At 33.8% G+C, this 23,490-nt stretch overlaps 1 protein-coding gene across 6 annotated transcripts in view; it reads right to left on the bottom strand.

Moving 5' to 3' along the window:
* The window catches only part of LOC129222802 (nucleolin-like), a 189,117-nt gene that overhangs the window by 25,424 nt on the left and 140,203 nt on the right, over positions 1-23,490 (bottom strand). For all 6 annotated transcript variants that reach the window (XR_008580614.1, XM_054857348.1, XM_054857350.1 and 3 more), the window contains 3 exons: positions 19,034-19,150; positions 13,840-13,929; positions 11,344-11,592 (listed from right to left, as the gene is read on the bottom strand). Coding sequence is in view for 5 of the 6 variants with exons in the window: in XM_054857348.1 (XP_054713323.1) it covers positions 11,344-11,592; positions 13,840-13,929; positions 19,034-19,150 (456 nt within the window). In the remaining variant the exon portion in view is untranslated. The remainder of the gene's footprint in view (positions 1-11,343; positions 11,593-13,839; positions 13,930-19,033; positions 19,151-23,490) is intronic.

The following is a 23,490-nucleotide window of genomic DNA, read 5'->3' on the forward strand; positions in this document are numbered from 1 at the left end:
CATCTTCTCCTAACTCAGTGGCAATATATTGCAAATCTCTCTTCCTGACTCTTGATAAATAGGACATTGCTTCAAAAAAAAATTTTATTATCCCACTTCTGAAGTGTAAAACTTAAGAGCTTTTATTCAATAACAACGTAAACATCAAAAACGTTACATCAGTTAATCATCAAACGTAAATCTCTTTCTCAAACCCGATAATTCCGAAAAACATCCAACGTCTTACAAAAATCGTAATTCCAATCCCCATCGTTGCCATTCTCAATAACCCAAGTTCTTGCTTACATATTTTAAAGTAAAGTACTGGAAGAAATCGGGTTTCTTTCACTAGGTTTACGCAAAACGTGTCTTCTGTCGTCGTAGTTGAACCAACATGTGACCGAATCGGTGCTGTAGGTTTTCCTAACCAAATGATAAGAAAATACCGAACCTAGCAACATTTGTTTCTCGGATCCATCCAAGTTTTGGTAACAATGGCAAGGATTATCAAACTAATCAGTACATTATTAAAGGAAAAGATGGTGGAATTAAAAGACGAAAGAAATTTTACTTTAGTTCAGATAAATTACAACAGAGTAGCTCTGCACGGAAAACATCAGTACAGTGGAAGATTTTTATCTTTGGTGGAAAGAACTAATTAGGCAATATATGAAGATCACTCAAGTACGCAAGGAAAGGTAGTAAGTGAGACAAATGCTCAGCGAGAGAGCGGGAATTAAAAATTTTCTTTCAAAAGATCGGACCGCTAATCGGTCAGAGTTCACTTCGCTAACTGATCGGCTGGATTACAGTAACGTGATGGCCTGGGGACTTTGGTCATAAACAATAGAGTTGCGTGATTATTTGTTTACATTTTGAAGCAACTGTTAATGTATTTTATTGTATTTTTTGTTTACTTGGCGAAGTATTTTAAATTGCAAAAAATTGTTTTTGGTTTTAAAAAGTGTTTAGTCACTTTAGTTGAAGAATGTTTATTTTATATCGGGAGGGAGGGGGGGGGGGGGGGCCTTATTCAGGAAGCTGTTTTTACCTTTATCATTTTTTTAAATAATATCCCTTAGATTGTTTTTTTTTTTTTCATATGAGGGACGTTGCAACGGGATTTGATGTTTGTTCTAGATGGGTATTTAGTTTTTTTACACTTAATATCTGAGGACGATTTTTATCCCTTGAGTATGGCTGAAGGAACAAACCATACACTCTATGAAGATCTTTCAAGCACGCGAGAAAAATAGTCAATAAAACAACTGCTCAGTGGACATTAGATAAATCAAGTTGTTATAAATATACGCATTTTGACACCAAGCAGCTTAAAACATTTTCTTTTTACTTATTTTTTTTTTCAACAAAACGTCAACTTTTCAATTCGCAACTCCAGAGCTCGAATACGCTACCTTGCGGTGATTAACAATACTTCCGAAAAAGGTAAAACATTCCATTCCACGTGTTTTCTTTTGGGTAAATAACAGGCTTCAGACAGTTTTTGGTGTTATGTAGTTTCAGAAGAATAGAAGAGAAAGTTTCCCATAAACACGATGAAGAATTACTGTCATTCACAAAGCGTCAAAGCTAGTTATAAGATACGGCATTTGTTTGTTTTACCTTTTTCATCCACCATTAGACAGTGACTGCAGCACCACCTGTAGTTTATTGGAGTTGCGAATTTACAAAGTTTGCACAGAACATCGTCTGTCGGATCCTCTAATAACAATAATAAATTTTTACAATCCAGCTTAAAATTCCAATCACTTTTCTCAAAATTTCTGTATTATCCTTGCTTTGTCGAAAAACATGGGGATTCGGATCATAAATGAGGTTGTATGCTTCAATCTTCGTGTTGACCTCTCTTTTTTCTTCCTCTTTTTTTCACATTACTTTTTGACAGCTTATGTGACCTAACAATATCAACATAGAATTGATTCTAAAAATAACTACTCAATGTAACGATTTTCAACCACGAAAGGCGCTTATTTCACCAATCGCTAGAAATATGAAATTTTGAATGAATAGCATGATGACTTTATAATCGTTAAATGAGTATTCAGTGAGCTATCTGAAACAAGCAAATGTTGTGTTACACATTTGTGTCAACTGGCCAATCAGGAGTCACAACACTATTATAAGGTCTCTAACTGAGTCAAGGTTGTTCATATGCATTCCGCACCACGTAAAATGTAGGAAAATTTTAAAAATATGCTTACATCGCCGTCATGTCTTTTCTAATTTCTATATTACTCGAACGTTCACATTTATTTATGACTCGATATATTCATTTAGGAAATAATTTTACATGTTAATGGATCATTCAAAGTATATTTGGCGAATTACTGGGGTTTTTCATTTGGCGGACTTTTTTGCTTTAAATGGCTTGGTTTAATATTTGAAAAAATACTTTTCATTTTATTAGTTTTGTTTCAAGTCTTGTTTTTTGTTCAAAAAAAAAAAAAAAGTTCAGTGACAAAAATAATGCATGGTTTCGCCAAATAAGTAGTTTCTGCGTAGGTTAAATCAAACATGCTAACAATAAGCTAAACAAAAACAGTCGCCAAGATTAATAATGTGCCGTAAAGTACCTATAACGGAAAAAAAAGTGTCTCCGATATAATAAATGTAACAGTTTTCAAAGAGAGTTGACGACTCTTTAAAATCCTCGTCTGGAATAGTTTCGAAAATATTCATCCGAATGGGTCTAAGAGCATAAAAAAACCCTTTCAAATAAGAGAAATATTCCTCAATATCGCCAATAAAACAAAACATATCATTCATCCTTAAAAAAAAGTTAGCAAAACCAGTAAGAGTCAAAAAAAAATTTTTTTTTTAAGACTACGCATCCATTAAAATTGTACATGAAAACACCAACTCGCGAAAACCTAATCAAAAGGGAATACATTTAAAATGCCCTGCTACACACACACACACACACACTCACACAGACAAATCCCAATGCGTTAAAATCCAACTGCAAGAAATTTTACTTCTTGATACTGACTCAAGCAAGAAACTGCAGCAAATAATATTGTTCAACTTTTCTTCAAGCTAAAATCAGTCTCGCGCAAAAAATGGAGCAAGAAATTTCGTTTTGAAATAAATTAATTTTTACTTCAAACGCTCATAACTTTTTTTGTAGTCATTTTTCGATGTCCGCAGCTCTAGCCCTTGCGGATATTTTTGATATGATTATTTTTTAAGGGCTTTCCAGCTGTACAAAAACCAAAAAAAAAAAAAAAAAATCGGACCATTTCTTGGCATAGACGTATGTTCAAGTGAACGTAAAATTGAGTTTTGAATATCTCCCTTAATTAGCATCATACGTAGATGAGGCTGAAATATTCGTAACCCTCGTAAAATTTCGAATTTTTTAATATCTGGTTCGGCCCTGAACTCGAGCCCCTTCTTGAGAATGTTGCAAATGAGTGCGGATCGTTCCCCATCCCATTTCACCCCCTTAAAATTGAAATTTCCAAAAATCCTTTCCTAGCACGCGCTTACGTTACAAAATTAACCTATGATCCAAATTTCAGCCTCAGTAGTTTTAGCTGTGCGTTGATTGTCAGTCAGGACAAGCTATATTATATCTTAACTAGCATTCCCATACCCGGCTTTGCTCGGGTAATGGAATTAGCAGGGGTTAACAGTGCTTGGTGCACCTAGTTTCGAAAATCCTCTATAATAATTACTTATTACCTATTACTTTTTCTAATTTGGGGAGGATCCCGGGGTCCCTGGACTCCTTACATATATGCCTTTGTCCTTAACCGATCTTTAACCGTTATTAACGATCCTTTTAAAGTATTGATTATCTTTGCAAACACAGGCCATCCACATTTTATTGATATACCTATGTTTAAGCAAAAAGTTCTTTGTATACAACATTTTTAGTTTTTTTTTCTGGTGCTAAAATTATTAAGCTGCTTGATGAACTGACTTTGGAGCAAGCTACATAACATTGACCGTCTAAAAAAAAGTCTTCTCTTAAATCGGTCCCTGCTACTTTTAACGTCTGTCCTTGTGACTTATTAATGGTTATTGCAAAGCAAAGGGGATATTTCGATAATTGGGAATCTGGCACGGTCGTCTCATTTTTGGCAGAAATAATTTTATTTTGGTAACCCTGCTGATGTATTGTAACCCTATGTTAATAGGTGTTTCCGGTCTCTTAGTTTAGATTTGCAAAGAAAAATACCTCACGCGCAGGCGCTGGAGCTAAAAATTGACGCCAATGAAGAAAGGTCGCCAGATTCCCAATTATCGAAATATCCCCCAAAGCAAACTTTAACAGGAAACTGCACTCTTCTAAATTCAAAAGGATAGTCCGCCTGTGATGATGTTCTTAAAAACTTCGTTTCTAGTTTTGAAAAAATGAAAGCAATAGACAGAAACATTATGATTTGTCTTGAGAAAAGCCTCGAAGAACCACGTGAAAAACAAAAACAATATCAAATTTATAGTCTCCATGTTTATAGTTCGCTATCGACCAAAAGTTGAGATGAAGTACTGAATAATGATTTGAATGGAGGAAAGCCTTCGAAAATAAGGGATTTGAATTCAATGACAGGTTTTAAATTCGCAGAAATTAAGAGGTTTTAATTAATTCGCAACTCTAACGAACTATAGGGGGCACTGAAGTCACTGTCTAATGGCGGACTTAAAAACTAAAACAAACGCACATGGTAACGAAGAAAATGCTAAAAGTGTTGTGATTTTTGTTCGTACGTATGATTTTTTCGCTTTATTCTTTTTAAATTAATTTTCAAAGTCTTGTGGATATTCTGGCCCACGTAGAAAGAAATGAGAATTCAAGAAGCATTACTAAACGTCAAAGATAAATGCAAACTACGTAGTTCGTAGTTCTAAGCAGCTATTTCCACGATGTTGAATTCGATATTTATCAATTCTTGATAAAACTAAATAATAATTGTGGCCTGACAAGAATAACAATTAATGCTAGAAAATTCAATATGACATTACAAATTGTTATCGAAAGAAGATTTTACTTTTTTGCCTTGCTTGGCTAGCGCTTATTGTTTTCCATTTGTAGCTGAGTTATTTCTCTCGAATTCCCGAATCGGTTAATTTAAAAATTTTCTGTTTCGATTTTTCTAATTTCTGAGTTACGATTTAATTGTGTCATGTTATGCAAATCATCAACAAAATTCTCACGGATATATGGTGGTAGTTTCTTTTCAGTTGATTGACCATTATTTCTTTTCACTTATCGAATTCTGTAATCTTACTACCATTTTATTCCACTCATGATAAAAATTAAAAATGGTTTAACTAAAAACGCGAAATCTCGCCAAGGCTACTTTGCTCGCACTATACTAAAACTATAACCCTAAACAAATTTGGCGAAACCTTTCAGCTGAGAATAAAAGGAATAAAGTAAATTCTTTCTCGGTTATTCATTTTGTTCTACGATAATATATTCAAGAAAATATTTTGCATACTGTCCATTCCAACTAAATGCTGCTGTAAAATATGGTAAGTTTAATTAATTTAAGATTAAAAAACGCCCATATTCTTACAAATTCATACAAAACAATAAAAAAATTTTACCTTGTGTAACGTTATCCAAGTTTGTTAATCCAGAATTTTCGCTTTCACTAATTATTAAGGAAATAATGAAAACTAACATTATTTTGAGAAGCTCGAGAATACTACTAAGGGACGAATTAATTCCTGTATCTGAAAGCAAACTAAGACACATCGATTGCGTTAATAAATACTCAGAACAAACTGCCTGTGTTTACGTCAACAGACACACGTGGAACGCAACGTGGCAGTGTTTTAGTTTCATTTGCAGTTTTGTAAATCACCGCAAGGTAGCGTATTCGAGCGCTGGAGTTCCGAATTGCTCCCGAACTAATTGGGATTTCGAAAAATCCTTTCTTAGAGGTTACTTTCGTAATCATGCGGACATGCCTGCCAAATTTCAAGTCTGAAGCTTCAGCGGTTTCGGCTGTGCGTTGATATATATATATATATGTTATCTCAGGACATTGATTTTTATATATTAAGATGTATAAACATCTTCTGTGCGGATGTTTGTCACCATAAGGCTTTTTAACGGCTGGACCGATTTGGATAAAATTTTTTGTGTGTAATTTGTGTCAAGCATGGTTTCGAAACGCGATGGATCGAATCGGAAACGTCTTTGTTAATTAATTAATTAATTTAAACATTGGGTGGTTATATCTCCCAAATGATTAATATTTATTTTAACCTATTGTTGAGCGAGAACTGAAATAAATATTTAACCCGTTGCCAAAGGACAATAAGAAATCTAGCTCTGCTTTTTGTAATGAAATTTCCTACTGTGATATGTCAATAGAGAATAGATAAAACGTAAAGGGGGAGAGTGAAGCCTTCATTTCTTAAAAGCAACAATTTTAGGTCACGAGATATATTTTAAAGTGAAGTACTGGAAGGTTCACGCAAAACGTGTGTTCTGTCGTCGTAGCTGAACCATGTGACCGGGGATCGGTGCTTTTAGGTTTTCCTAACCAAATGATCAGAAAGTACCGAACATAGCAACATTTGTTTCTCGGCTGAAATCCATCTGAGTTTTGGCACCAACGTCAAGAATACTTTAAGGATTATCTAACTAATTAGTACATCATTAAATGAAAAAAAGGTGGAATTTAAAGACGAAACAAATTTTATTTTCGTCCAGATAAATTACAACAGGGAAGTTCTGTACACAAAAGATAAGTGCAGTGGAAGATCTTTATCTTTGGTGGAAAGAACACATTAGGCAATATATGAAGTTTTAAAAGTTTTCGTTCAAAAGATCGGACTGCTAATCGGTCGGAGTTGGCTTCGCTCACTGATCGACTGGATTGCAGTAACGTGGTGGCTTGGCGACTTTGGCTATAAACAATAGAGTTGCGTGATCATTTGTTTATATTTTGAAGCTACTGTTAATGTAATTTATTGTATTTTTTGTTTATTTTGCGAATTTTTTCAAATTGCAACGAATTACTTTTCGTATTTAAAGAGTTTTTAGTCATTTTAATTGAAGAATTTGTTTATTTTTCATCGAGGGGGGGGGAGGAGGAGTGATTTTCACTTATTCAGAGAACTGTTTTTATCTTTATCGTTTTTTTAAACGATATCCTTTCGATTGTTTTACTCTTTTTCATATGGGGATGTTGCAGCAGGATTTCCCGTTTGTTCTTGATGGGTACTTAGTTTTTTACACTTAATATTTGAGGACGCTTTTTATTCTTTGAGTATGGCAGAAAGAACAAACCACCAAGTACGGGAGAAAAAATAGTTAATGAAACAATTGCTCAATGGGCATTAGATAAATTAGGTTGTAATAAACATACGCATTTTGACATCAAGCAGCTTAAAACATTTTCTTTTTACTTATTTTTTTCAACAAAACGGTTCAAACACTTGATAGTTAATTGAAATTTTTTAACTTTTCAATTTACAAAGTTTGAACAGAAAAACGTTCTGTCGGGTCCTCTAGTATGCAGATAAAATTCATCTTTCGCATTGTTGATTTAACTGAGCTGATTGTAACTCGCGCAAATGTTGACAAACAGCAGAGCTCTTTGAAGAGATTGGCGCCAAAACCGAATCAGCACTCGTTTCTTTGTAGGTTCACTTTTATTCCGTAGTTCATCTAAATCGCATCATTATTTCTTGACACACAACATTAAAGATTAACGAGACAGAACGTTTGATTGTATAATAGTATAACTAATTGGATTATGTCCTCAATTAGTTATACTAACCTTTATCTAAGATGATAACTCTTTCGTTTTACTAGCAATTTAAGAACTAGTTCGTTGTTTATTTATATATATTTTTTGTTTTCAAAAAAAGGGAGAGGGGACGACAAAAAGTACAAACTAATAAACTTGTTTTCTTTGCCACTGGCGACTAGATACTAGGGGTGTATCGAAAAAAACGTTTTTTCGAAATTCAATCTGTCAAGTTGATAAACAGTTGCCTCTACCGACCCACATATTACATAAAAAATTTCAACCGAATCAAAAAATATTTAGGTGTCCCACACGAGGCCTAAAGTTTATAATTTTCTCCAAAAAATCATTTGTTTCTTTTTTTTTTTTTTTTTTGGAATAACAGAAAAAATGTTAAAAATTTTCAAGTTGAAAAATGTAAGTAGTAAAGTCGGAGAAAAAAGCAAAGGGAAAAAAACTATCATAAACAATATATAGAGGTATCCCTCCTTTATTCTAAACTTCCGTAGTTTTCACAAAAAAAAAAAAAAAAAAGCTTTTTGCAAGGCCTCGTGGCTTGTGGCTTGGTTAGCTGATTCTGTGGGATTTCGCATGATGTTTTGCGTGTTTAATTCCGCAGGATTAAGAACAAAACCCGCAAAGATTTGCTATGCAAACTTTTCAAACTTGTGACGCTCATAAAATGAATATTTTCACAAACATCATTTTAAGTTTGAATCATCTTCCTCATATTTCTGCAAAAAAAAAAGCAAGAAATACTTTTGTCTCATATGATGAACGATGAAAATGAATTTGAGTTCCCATTCGAGGTTTCGGTTTCATTCGTTCAGCAATTGAAAAAATGCGTAAACATTATAAACGTTTTCTTAAACCGTCACTAAAATTTAAAACTCAGAAATTTGCGCTTTAGAAAAAAATTGAGAAAGTGCAGTACAGATTGCAAAACCCGCTGGAGTAGCCAGAATACAATGTTGGAACGCTTCAGTAAGCTTAGACGAGCTGATGTCAGCATCACATGACTTCCTTTTAGTCCAATTTAATGCCATTTCCCCGTTACTGGCAATTTTAATGTGATTCAACAGTTTCGAAGTAGAAAATTCGCTGTAATTAACTCGGGAATCAATCATTATGGATATTTCGCGTGTCTATACGTTCTTAGGCACTTATCCACGTGTGGTCGAGTCGAAAAAAAAACTCAATATTCATTCGGGGGTGAGTAAAATGGAAATTAAGGTCGTTTTTTGAGTGAAATTTTTTTCGCGAATACAATACTTCCTTTTTTGTAAAAGGAAGTAAAAAGCATTCAAAACCTTTAACTTGCTAAAAGGCACAATATTTTTCTCCGAAGAAGAAAGCAATGAAAAACCTTTCATTATGCTCTCTAACCTGTAGAAATTTCCTACCGATGTCTTTGTTACCGTAAAGCTGATATTATAAATGTGGGTGGTACCTTGAAAATTTTGTTGGATGAATTAGCTGATTAATCTGCAATATATTCGGCAAAGAGGCGACAGAAACTTAGATGAAACAAAGGACGATTCGCAGTACGTTAAGCGGTTCAAGTTTTTGAATGTATCTTTTAAGTGAGAGGTAAAATTAGGGAAGTTATATAAAAACTTCTACTGAGTCTGTGACTTGGTGAAACTAATCAGCTTTCACTCCCTGCTGTAATGAATCAAATACACTGATACAATGACCAGTGTTTTAATGTAGTTAAATTGGATACAGCAGTACACAAATCGAAGAAATCGTATTTGTCTGAAATTTGCAGTTCTTGAGCAAAGGCCAAGCATGACTCCCCGTAAGAAAAGAAAAATATTAGAAAATTATTAAAAGGTCATGAGGTTTGTGGAGATCTTGTGTTAAATGTCCACAATTATTTAAATTCTAAAACTAACCGCTGTGGAGCCATAGCGCGCGCTTTCATCAATTAAATCGCATTACTTTTTGGGCAAAAATACGAAGCGAAGGGTACATTTTAGTGTACCAAACGATAGTTGCTTATTATTATGTGGCTTTGCAGTACTCTACAAATGGTGTACTGAAAAACCTCCAGCAACATTCACGCATCCTTTTAGAGCTGTTGAAAAACAATAGTATGGAAAATGCTTGATATGATATGATAATACACATAATATTCTACGTATGTTTTGGTGTTCAGTTTTTTAAACTTAATTCCTGTAATAACATACTTCTATGTAATTAAATGAAAATTATGTTTGCAAGATAATTTTATAATCTTTAATTTTTTTAAAACTTTACAAAACTAATCTTACAAAACATAATCAGAAAATAAAATTTAAATAATTTTATCTTTTAAACATAAAGAAATGTATCAAAAATTCCTGATTATAAAAGAAATTTTTAAACTAACATTTGCAAAATAAAATTTTAAAAGCTAATGCATTTATATTGAAAATTCTAACTTGAACTTTTAAAAATCCTTAGTTTTCCGTATTATGCGGGAACCTAAATGCCGCATGAGAGCAAAACCTTTTATTTAACGATAATTCCCGGCTTTATTACTTCACAATTTTCAACTTGAAAAACATTCAATATTTTTTCTGTTATTCAAAACAAATGTTTAGAAAAAATTGATTTTTTGAAGAAAATTATAAATTCTTTAGGTCTTTTGCGGGGTACCTAAATATTTTTTGATCAGAATAAAAATTTTTATGTAAGATCAGGGTTGGTAGAGGCAACTTTTTATCAACTTGACAAATTTCGATACACCCTACTAGATACATTTCTTAGTCCTGATTCTTAGCGACAGATATAGAGCCAGGTATGATCTTTATTGTTACATAAGTTTAGCAATTCATTCTGTTTTTTTTTTCTTTACCCCTTTCCTCTCTCCTTTTTTCTCCCAATCCTTTTTTTCCTTTAATGGTAAAAACGTATAACTCTTCTCAAAGTTTAACAAAAAAAAAAAAAAAACGGGGCATCTTTTTTTTTTTTTTTCTTTTTCTCCCTCCCTCCCTCCAAAGATTTCCCTCAAAAAACTGTGTCATAGCTTAATGTTATTTATTTGTATCTGTTATTTGAATGCATTGAATTTTGTTGAATATTTTCGCTCCTTTTTGAACTCCCTCTCAAGGCTTCCTTCGGATATCCGAGAAACTCCTCGTTACCATTTGGTCTTTGAGAGGGGATGCACGAATTCTCATATGTATAATTGCCGATGATCGAGTAACGCGCGTTTCAAAAATGAAACTTACGCCACGGCATGATAATTTGATAATGTGTTTTGGTAATGTTAAACATGCAAGGAAATAGTTTATTGTGACAAGGCTGAACTCGATCTTGCAACTTAACTGTTTTACTGGTAAGACAGTCATTTTACGGGAATGAAGAATAAAAAAAGTGGTTGAAAATTAACACTATCCATTGGAGTTTAGGGTTCATCCATTGGAGTTAGGGAATTTCAACTATCAAAATATCCCCAAACAGGCAATGGATTCGTTCAAATGTAGAAGCAATTTTCATCTGTCATACCGTCGCCTCAGAGCAACAGTAGGATATCTTTGTGTTATTCCTCGGATTAGAGATCTTAGTGTTGCTCTGAGGCGACGATACCTTGACGGCCGACTTTCTACTAAATAAATAATTTTCATTGTAACATTCATACCGGAAACTCCAGCGAGGCCAGTTGTTCCAGCCTTTCGGTGACCAATTCAGTAGCCTTGGTGAGGACTTCCTCCACGACTTTCTCCGCGGCTTCCCGGATCAGGGCATCTTCGTCTTCCTCCTCCTCTTCCTCCTCCACCTCCTTCTCGGATCCGTCCGGAGTGGGAGGGGCTGGCACGAGCGAAGAGTCTGTCTGCAGAGTCTCCTCCTCCGACTCGTCCTCTTCGGCCACACCGACGAACTGTAACTTCTGCACGGAAAGAAATACTTGTGCCATTAAGCAGTTAAAAAGTTTTGCCTGTGGAGGGAACAGTAGAAAGACGTAGCCTCGACGTGTGGCCCCTCTCGTAGCTCTTCGTTTAGTTAATCGAATAATAACTACAAGTAACTTAGAGTTTCCCAAACTATGGTCCTCGGACCCCCGGAGGTCCGCCATGTTATCCAGCTAAAACGTTAAATATAACTGAGGTTTGGCCGACCCATAGTTATCAATTAAAATCCGAATACGCCATAATAATACAACTGACATGAAAAATTAACTCACTAAACTAGGTTGACAGTGTTTTGCTAACGAACTTCAAAAGTTCATTTTTATTAGTAAACTTGTTGTAGAGATTTGGTGATAACATTTTCATTCCTATTTGAATTTCAAACAGAATTTTGCTTGCATAACTCAAAACAATAATGTAAGAAATGAAAAACAGACAAGAGCTCTGAAAAGTATACAGAACAATGAATAAAGAAATTTAAAGGAAAAAAAGCGAAAAAATATATTTGAAAGAAATAGATTTAACTGTGTGTCAAATCATTTCTTTTTTCTTTGCACGTGCGTCAGGGGGAAGGGGGGGGGGGAGTCGCGAAGTTCGTAATTTTTCCGGAGGGATCCACGGAGGTCTGAAATTTGAAAACCTCTGAACTAACTGAACGTAACGAACATTCTGACTTTACATAATATGAATCTGTTTGAGAGGTGATTTAATCATTTAGTCATTAGGCTCATAGCAGTGTCAATATTGAACCTTATACTTAAAAAACGGGAGGGGACACAGAGGTGTCTGAGGAACTTCACTATAAAAACAGAGAACTCCTTCCTTTCTCTTGCTCGATCTAACATAGAAAAGTGCCCACTAGCCAAACGGTAGCGATTGGTCTTTCAAAAAATGATACTAACTTTAATTTTTGGCTTGTAGAAAATATCAACGAACATTATTGTGAATTAAGTTTTTTTTTCCTTATCTCAATCAACTAAAGAGTTAAGTAGAGACACTCAATTGGAAGTCCATCGGTGGACTAAGAGTTGCGGTTAATCGAGGCTCGGAAATTAGAGGTACTGTATCGACTGCGTGACAAATGTGATTAATCATTAGATTGAAAACAACTACTTTTATTTCTACTTCACTAACTTCAAAATTTACCACAAGTATTAATGATACATTCTTAAAGGCAATTAATAATACTTATCCAATTTTCTTTTTGTTTGATTTTTTTTTAAATCTGAATTTTGAGATATCACTGACCTACAGGCCCCATTGTCATTGTAATGTCTGCGTGAGGCATGAATATCAGCTCAATATTTAAAGTGAGTTGATGTGCTTAGTCCTGATGGTAAGTGAAAGACTTTTAATAAGTGATACGTGAAGGTGTACCGCAATGATGGAATTAAAAATTTTTCTTTTTTAATTTCCAATAGAAGGCAAATAAAAATATATAAATCAAAATACATAAAAATGAAGATCAAAAAATAACAGACATCACAAAAGTTCAGCATTCACTCATAAGTTATCTCGCTTACCAGTATCATCTGCACTCATCTTCCGGATAATGGGATAAATAACACAATGGGGTCGTTTCCAAAATTCTAAAAGTTTTCTTTCTGAAAGAACATGCTTAAAAACATAGAATCTGACAATTTTTTAAATAATTTCTTTAAGTTTAATATTTTAAAAAAAATTACTTAAATCGGTTCTCTTTCATCGTTTAACGTTTCTGCCGATGACATCACAAATGATGAAATGCCATTCAGTGTTGCCATTTTCACGGTCCAAAATATTTAATTCGCATCTTTACTCACGTGTATCGGCAACGATATGGTTGATAGCAAGCGTAGAGCGCAATTGTAATTCGCTTCTTGATTATCATAACGTAGAAACGCGATAGAAAGATGTGCCGAAGAGCATCGTTTGTGACGTCATCAAGACCACGCGTTGTTTGAAGAATCGGACATTGTAAAAAATTAAAAAATAACTGTTGGGAAAATGAAAGTATTTTCTGAGTCCATGTTATTTTTATTTTATTTATTTTATTTTATTTTATTTTTTTCTTTTTTTTTTTTTGCTTATTCCATCAATTTCAGTAACAAAAAGTACTACTTTTGTCTGAAGGAAACAACAACATTCTTGATAAAAAGAGATTGTAAATAAACTTTTTTTTTCACTGTGATGTTCATATTTTCCATTAGATTTAAAAAAAAAAACTATAATATCAATAAAATTCTTACTTTTTGGGCAATGACCATGGCTTGTAATAAGAGATCTTCAACGTAGAGCTTTAGAAACGCTCTCAAATTTTCGGAGTCTGACAAAACCTCCTGCAGACAGAAATACACAGTTAGGAACAGTATACGTCATTTAGGAACAGTAGGGGAAGGTTGCCCTCAATGAACCACATAACAGTTTTCGATTTGTTTAGAAAGGAAATCCAATTCAAATTTTACGTTCATTATCGGATCAATTTCTCTGTATCTATCTCTTTTAATTACAATATTCACTTTCATGATAAATATACATAATAAAGAATGATAATTAAATATGTTAGCATGTGGTCCATTCATGGCTACCTGTTGCTATGGATGGACCATCAAAATTCCATCGATGGACCACATTCTCAAATTAAAAAATCAATGCATAATTTACAAGTATTTATCGCAGGTGATCAATAAGCACTAAAAATAACAATAAGTTAAAGAAAAATAGATTTAATTTCTAAAAGGTTTTATTTTCGGACGAACATAAAAAACCCATAGCATTCACACAACACACAGCTGTTGTCATCATACCTCGTTCACCACTTGATATTTTCCCAACCTTTGCAACATTGTTCTTAGATAATGTCTTTTCAACCTCTTTTGAACTGTTGAGAATTTTCTTAAATCGTTTTTGAAAATTATCGTTCGACGCAAGATTGTACTTGCTCTCTAAAATGAGAGATAACTTGTTGACCATTTTGTTACTGAAAACAAAAGTTTAAGTCTTAAACTATCAGATAGTATAGTATTAACAGACTTTTTGTCTTAATTAAATCTGTGGGATATGTTATTTTTCTCAGCCTCTCGAAGGGGCAATTCCCCCATTTTTTTCGGAAATAATTCCAAAAACGTCTTCTATAGTTTCAAAATATGATTCACTAATCATATTCCCATTTTGGAGGGCTTATCTCCAAAATTTCTAATAAGTGACTACGGTAACAACAAACCGGTTTTTATCTCCCATCCGACTCTTTAAAGTTGCTTTCAAGACTATATTATCAGCAGACTTCGTTACGGTCCATACCACCATTTCTATAAACTACTGCGCACGTTACATGCTCTCATTTGTCCACTGGCCATATTTTACTATTTTTTTTTTGCATTTTTCTGGAACAGCAAAAGTATTTGAAACTGTATTATTACGCTTTAAATTGTTTATCAATTTTATTAAAAAATTTGACTTGAAATTTTAATAAAGTATAAGAGTTTTCATGAATTTCCGAGATTAGTTTTTTAATTATCATATTTATTTTAAAACAGTTGAACAATTTTCAAAGGCAATTGAGCTGAATTTACAACAATATTTGAGATTTTCCATAATTGAACCACTTTGTCAAGTGGTCCATTCGCGAAAACACCTAGCTGTCCAATGATAGCAACTGCGTCATTTTGAATATTCTTATAGGTGTTACTGCTGTGACGAAACATGATGAAACATGAGGTATGGGGAATAGTACTTTAAAATGCACTCTTTTAAGTCAATGTTCACGTTTAATTGATCAGTGATATTCAAAGCATGTTATAACTAAATGAAAATCTCAATAATTAGTAAGGTAATGGTAGAAATCTTTTCTGATCGATTAAAATTATGATTAAATAATTTTAGCTGCTTGACGACTTGTTTTCAGACAAAGGAAGGTACTAAAACTGATCTCGCGTTTGCACAAACTCAGGTAGGGGAAATATCTTCGCAGTCTAGTCATGAAACCGGTTCATCGACGGCAACATTCCCCTATATGTCATTTGTTTCAAGGAGGCTGAAAGAAATTTTTACGTCTTTAGGCGAAACAAGGAAAATTTGTATTCACGAGAAATTTACCACTCAATTTTGAAACAAAACTTAAATTTTAATCACCTACAATTCAATTTTGACACAGTTTTTCGCGATGTCTCTAAGTAAATACGCATGTGTGAAAGTATGGGCAACCGCAGTAGCTCATTTGACCGTGGTGACCTGATCGGTAAGGCATCAGACTTGTGTCCGAAGGGTCCCGGGTTCCATCCTAACCGGTCGAAGAGCCACCGATTTCGTTAATAATCACTGGAGGACGGTAAATATGCTCGTGGTCACAAAGTGTTCCAAATGAATCGATACCTCTGGGGGTGTTGGACCAGGGATTGCTCGGTTTCTGGTCTGGATCGAAAAATCAGACCTGTCTTCAGAGTCCTATCCAACTGGTTAAACCACAAATAGGGGTAGTTACGGGGGACCCTGGAGTGAAAAGTAGTTAATTTGACCATCCACGAGTTAGTATGCACATTGTACGCATGTATCTCATAATTCGAAAACAATGTATCGCAGATAGTTGAAACTTCGTTTTCCTGGTCTATGCGCGCTTCCTTTTTGTTCGCACAAATCAAAGATATTTTCAATGCAAACTAAACTAACGTCACGAATTGACGACCACTTAGCCCTACACTCATATCTTCTCTATCAAGTCTTTTTGTCGTAAACGAGCACTGAATTAGTGGCAGATTTTCCGCCAAACATGACATGACAAATTCATTGTCAATTTGTCAATAGGCTGTTCCGTTTAATCTGCAAGACCTCTCTTTTCGCAACCGTAAGTACTAGATGAATACTTCCAATTACAAAAATGTTCCAGATCAGATGCAGAGTTAAGATAGTGGAAGTTTCAAACGAAACAAAAAATGAGTCAAAAAATACAAAATTTAACTTTTTATGCGGAATTAGGTTCCCTAATTTATATTTAGGGCAGCAATCTCCATTGAAAAAATAATCCAGCACAAAAAGTTTGACATTAGTATGACCAATACTGACCGAGATATGAAACGCAGCGTTTTGTGACTTACGCCACTATGCACTCGCCGTCAATAGCACTTTTTAGGGGGAATATAGAGGCTAACAAGGGTTTAAAATGTATGCATGGTGCATAGAGTGTGTTGTTTCAAATTGTACTAGCTTCTGTTGTGTTTTTTTTTTGCTTATAATAGCATAAAATTGGCATTTACTATTTTAGAATAGCAATAAAATGAAAGCAAAATAGCAATGAAAAATATCAATACACTGTTAGCCTAAAAGAATATCCCGGTTTTAAAAATTCATATTTCATAAACTATTACACTTAGCACTATAAATGATACGCAAAAATAACAGAATTAAAAAAAAAAAAAAAAAAATACTAAGCACTTTTCAAAATGCACTCAAAAGGACAAACTAACTTTTCTGCGTCAGAAAGAACAATTTTAAGTATTCCTATAGTTTTCAATTATTCCTAGAAAATGACACCACAAATGAAGAAAAGTGCGACTCAAGTCATGAAGAGAATTTCGTATCATTATCTAGCTTTCAATCATAACTTTGAGCATTGAAACATGTATATTTTTCGTATTGGGAAATTTTGGTTTGAAACATCACTTTTTTCGTTTGTGGTGTTATTTTATTGGAATTTTTGAAAACTACAGGAATACTTAAATTGTCCTTTCTGACCCAGAAAAGTAATTTTGTCCTTTTGAGTGCATTATGAAAAGTGCTTAAAAGAATAAAATAACAGATTAAAAAAAAAAAATCTGTTATTTTATTCTTTTTAGTGTGAATGTATTTCAGAAATAGAATAATATTACTATCACGAAACTTCACTTTATTTTTTCATATAAATGCTGCATACTAAAAGTAAAAGAAAACTTATATACGTGTCTAAAACTTTAAGCAGTTAGAACTAAAAAATGATCCTTGTTCCTCTTTAGGATTTATTTGTGCTCTAATTTAATTGGAACCATTTAACCATTAAAAGATTCCCAAACTAATTCCTGTTTTACAATATAGAAGTTAATCGTGAACCTAATATAACTATGTCTCTTAACTTACAGTGAATACTTTTCATGCTTTCTTCAGAGAAGACTTGATTCAAATTTTCATTATGATTACTATTAACATTACTGTTGCAAGGGAACAAAATTTGTAACACTGGGTTTATGTTTAAACATTTAATGGGGAAATTACATGAAATTTGCTGTTTTGCATCCTAACCAAAATAATATTTTATTTTAGAATTTTAATTTTTCAGCGTTAAGTTGTACCTTACGGTTAAGCAAATCATTTAGTGAAATCCCGAAGTCTCTCAGTGGTCTAATTGTTGAGATATAAGCAAAAGCAGGATTCAGATTTTTCCGTGACAATCAGGCCGAATATAATAAAAGTGCTTAATAATAAACATAAAACTGTCCACGTTTCTTTTCATTAACAAATATTTCATGCGTGCGCCTTTCGTAACACGACACACATCTAACATACATTTTTGAGTTTTTCACTGTCAATTTTTCGTAATATTACACAGAATTCGATCCTTCAGTTCTTGGAATGCTGTAGGCAAAGGTAGTGTATACAGTCTTTGACGAAACCCCATTAAAAAAAATCACATGGGGTTAGGTTTGGGGATCTGGATCATCCCCAACATGGGATCATGAAATCATCATCATCTGCACTGCCAATCCACCGTTATGGAACGTTAATGATGCAACAAAGTGGGAGGGGGGGGGGAATACCTCCCAGAAGACTTGGTTTTAACATTATTGCCCATCCCACAGCAGTGTTTTTTTTCCACGTGTAAAGACTGTTGTGACCAGGCTGCGCATTTGCGGAACTTGCACGTTTAAACCGTTACGTTCGTTCAAAAAAAAAAAAAAAAAACAAACAACAACCTTGGACAGTTAGTCCTTTTTTTGTTTCATTTATAGTGGCAAGTGCAAGAGTTTATGAAATATAAATTTTTAAAATCGTTACATTCTTTTATGCTAACCCTGTGTAGGTAACAATAAAACAATGTTAATTTCAAGTTCTTTTTCGTATTAAGTTACCAGCAATTAATCTCTATTTCTGGTAGTCAATGAATATTTTATGCCACTTGTCAAATGTTGACACCGACCTCTCAATACCTTTTTAATATTTAATTGAATGTTGATAAGGAAATTTTTTACTTTAAAATAGCAAAGCATTTTCAATTTTTGAATTTTGATGCAAATAATTTTTAGTTGTTAGAATTAAAATATGAATGAAGCACCTCGAATTAAACGGAACCTCGGACTTTTGAGACTCGGATTTTCGAGGCTCTACTGTAATGATAATGAGATTAGTTTCAGTACGATAGTTCGAATCGAAATTTCAACACATTTCTTGGATCCCAAGTGGATATTTGCATCTCCTTACCTGCTCCTGGTCTTCCTCCCAGTTGATGTCGACCTGTTCCGCGTCTAGAGGTTCCTCTTCTTCATTGGGGCTGTTTGGAGGAGAAGGCGCCGAGTCGATCTGAATGGTTGGCAATTTCTGAATGGGGTAGGAGAAAAATATGGTTAAAAAGTTTAGTTGTATTACTTACTACCATTAAATTAATATTTTCATTGCTGCCCGACTGTTATAACAGTTGAGGTTATCGCAGCACTATTGAATGCCACGACTGAAATCCGCGAGACGTCTAAGTTGCCCGATTTTTTCGTATTAAAAAAAAATACAGATGTAGAGAAGCGGTTTTCAACATATGGGCAGCAGGGCAGTTGATACTGGGCCGTGAACACACTGGTCAAGAGGTTAAGCAAAGAAAAATTTAAGTAGGGTCTACCGGGGCACGTTTATGCAGACTTTTTTCAATGAATTTTCTAATTTTTATGTTTACCTCAGGAAATTTTAAACATTTTGGTTTTATGAAGCAGTTAATGGAATCAAAATTGGTATATTCAGTTGTTGCTCAGCTTGTTTCTAACCGTTAAAAAACTATTTTTGAGTCCAAGTTGGTTGCGTAAACTTTCCCCGGCGAAACAGTGTCAGGGGCACGTTTAAGTAAGACACAGTAAGAACAATCGTAAAGGTGCTCCGACGTTCAACGCGTAAACATGCCCCGTCGTCAAGTTTGGATTTATTTTTAACGTGCAAAAATTTTTTAATAACATTTCAGTTCTTACAAATACAATTCTAAAAAAAGGATAAAATATTGCTATTTTTAATATACAGTGGCTCCCAAAAGTGTTCGTACACCTTGAAATTTTGTAGTAAAACCAAAATAACGCAAAGCTGAGTTCGAATATGAAGTCCAATTTTTTTTCACACCATTCCTATGCCATTCTGAAAAAAACCTAGTAGTTTTTTCCAAAATATTGCCAGATTTTATTTTTTAAATTTGTCAAAAAACGAAGAGACAAAGAAAAAATACGCCACAAAAGTCATCGTACACTGAAATATTTTTGAATAAATTGATGATTAAAATTATCATATGTGTTTTTTTTTTATTATTTTTGTATTGTAATGACATTGTAAAGTCATTTGCCTTTAATATTTTGTTTATTTATTCCCTAATATTCTGTTTATTATTTTTTAATGGCAGCTATGAGTAGAAAATAACAAACACGATTCGAAATTTGATTTTTTTCCCCTCACAGTAGACATAAATTGGTTTAAAATGTCTCTAAATTAGTTAATTTATACCATTCTATAGTGAAGTGCTTAAAAAAATGATTTAAAGACAAGAATCGGATCGAAAACAAGGTAAGAAAAGGTCAACTGGCAAAGTTAACAAAGTCTGATCGGAGGTTTACAGTTAAAAAAATTATGAAAAATACACATTTGTGTGCTGAAAAAGTTTCTGCAGAATTGAATGGAACATTTTATGTTTAATTTTCACCTAAAATTGTTCGTCAAGTTCTCTGATTAGCGGGATGTCTTCATGCAGAAATTTTCTTGTTCGTGAGAAAAACAGTAAGCTTACGCTTTCCGTCGTAAAATCAATGATAAATAAGCTCAAAAAGTTTTGGAACAACTTCTTACTTATAGAGGAAAATAAACTCAATATTTTAGGTTAAATTGTTGTATATCTGTCAATAGAAGAAAAAATTAGGAATTTAATCTTAAGAACCTAGTTGGATCACTTAATCAGGACGGTGAAAGTGTTCTTGTGTGAGGGTGCATAAGTGCATCAGGACTTGGAAATCTAGAATTTTTAAAAGAAATAATGAATCATGCTGTTCATTTAAATATTTTAAAACACAATTTTAAACTATTAGCCCAAAATTTGGTAATCGGAAACAACTTTGTTTTTTATCGATATAACGATAAGAAGTTCACGTTTGCGTTTGATGTCTCAAAAATTGTCCTTAAAATTAGAAATATCTCCTAAATTGCCAGAGTTTAACTTAATCCTTACTAATAATAAAGCAGAAAGTCTCTCTGTCCGGAGGATGTCTAGATGTCTGGATGTCTGTAGGATGTCTGTAGGATATCTGTAGGATGTCTGTGACGCGCATAGCGCCTAAACCGTTCGGCCGATTTTCATGAAATTTGGCACAAAGTTAGTATGTAGCATGGGGGTGTGCACCTCGAAGCGATTTTTCGAAAATTCGATGTGGTTCTTTTTTTATTCCAATTTTAAGAAAAAAACTATCATAAATTACGAAATCATCATAACGTGGAACCGTAACATGGGCACAAGCCCATTGGCGAGATACGAAATTATCATAACGTGGAACTGTAACGACGGTACAAGCCAATTGGCGAGAAAATTCACCTTACATTATTTGTAAATATACAGGCGAACCAAAAGACCTTTAATTTTTCTAGTACGGGCGAAGCCATGCGGGTGCCACTAGTGTAACATATTTAGAGATATTTGGAGGCTAGATTACAAATATACAGCTTTGGAACGAAAATAGAGCTAGAAACAGTAAAACTCGAAGTGTGGTTGAACACTTACTCAGAAATTGCATAAAAAAGAAAAAAATAAACAATGAAATCTATTCCCACGCGTTAAAAAGCTGTTATTGATACTGTGTGATATTCTACTAAATAATAATTTTGTAAAAAGTTAGATTATTTGCTAATATTTTGACATTTTATCAAAGTGTACGAAGACTTTTGTGAGATAAAATTTCCGGCACTTTTTGGTTTTTGATTTTTAAAAAATTAAGTTTTAATGTTTTATTAAAAATTTTCATGTAGTTTTGTTAAAAATAGATCATAGATCTTGTACTTAAATACCTATTCCGAAATATTAATTTTAACCAATGCATGGGGCCTTTTTCATTGAAAGTCGTAGGTGTACGAACACTTTTGGGAGCCACTGTATTTGTTCCTTTTTAACTAACGACCAAACGGCACGACCTTGAGGGTCACGGATTTTGATAAAATTCTAGATATAGGTCCATTCCCACTAGGTATGAGCGCAGGTAAAGCGGTTTGACTGCATAGGCCCTGGTTTGGCTGCAACGAGGGCCCAAAGTTGCTAGTTTGGCCCTAGAAATGCAATGGTGTTTCCATTGGAATTTCAGACTTCGACACTATGTTCGATCTTCCAACACCCTTGGAATCTTTTGTTAGTAAATTGAGTATAAGGGAGAACACGTATTTATTTATGGGCACTAAGTTATTTGAAAAGTCGAAACGATCTTGTATTTTTTTCTTTTTGTGTGTGTGTGTGCCATGTGCAATAAATCAGAGCTCCCATTTTTGCTTACAATGTGGCGTATCTTTGATAGCAGACGATAAATATCCAATTCAAGTAAATGTCTTTATCAGCAAACGATAAACACTTTTTAATAGCACACGATTAATATAAAACGAAAATAATTAGTTTCATTTGCAAATGATAAATATGCTGTAACTATGTTATTTTGGCATTCAAGTTATTGAAATTAAAAGTATTAACCAATTTAAATTTGAGAATCGCTTATTAAAAATTAGTATTCAACATAATTAATTCGAAGGTAAGCATGCAAATGGCTCATACTGCAGTACAGTAGCAGAAAAATTGATAAAAATGGTAATTTTAAAGGGAACTCCGTTGCATCCTGGGTCCAAATTATCAACTTCTGACCCCCGTTGCAGCCGAACTAGGGCCTATGCAGTCAAACCGCTTTACATGCGCTCATACCTAGTGGGAGTTGACCTATATCTAGAATTTTGTCCAAATCCGTGACCCTCAAGTTCGTGCCGTTTGATAGTAAGTATTATTTATTCACAATAAGCTTCAAAACGTTCAACACAAAGTTTACTCAACTTGCTAGAAAACTGATTATTCTTTTTGTATGCTAGACCGAAGCTCGACTGATACTCAAAAACTTGTGAGAATATTTGCTAGGAAACAGCATCAATCTGTTGTGACTGTTGGCTATCCAGTTACAATTCGTTTTGAAAAAAGGGCACTGCGTAAACGTGCCCCGGTCAACTCTATCTAATATCAATTTTTTATGGGTCGACTTACTTTTGAGATGACGGTCACTTAAAATTTCTCAGTGCCTTGTAGTCAATAAGGAAGAGTTTATATATTTAATTCTTTTCATGTATTTCAGTAAATTTTCTAAAATTGCAGACGATATGCAGTGAATCAGAACCCTTTGCAAGGAAAATTACCTAAAAAAAATTGAAAATAGTTTCGAAGGACGATTACCGGTCACTTGAACTATCATGAAGTATTATTCTAAAATCAGTTTTTAAAAACAACACCATTGGTCCCGTCTTAGATAAGTGTTCGGCAAGACTATCCACCTATTGCCAAAATTTCAGACTTTTCGATTACCTATCTACGTGAACGTGCCTTATCAATTTAGTTTCATCTTGAGAAATTAATCTCTACATATAATAAAATGAAATATCCATAAAGCGTCTGTTTGTGCGAAAGCGCA

This window comes from Uloborus diversus, chromosome 5 (assembly GCF_026930045.1).
Source record: "Uloborus diversus isolate 005 chromosome 5, Udiv.v.3.1, whole genome shotgun sequence".
Classification (NCBI taxonomy): Eukaryota; Metazoa; Arthropoda; class Arachnida; order Araneae; family Uloboridae; genus Uloborus; species Uloborus diversus.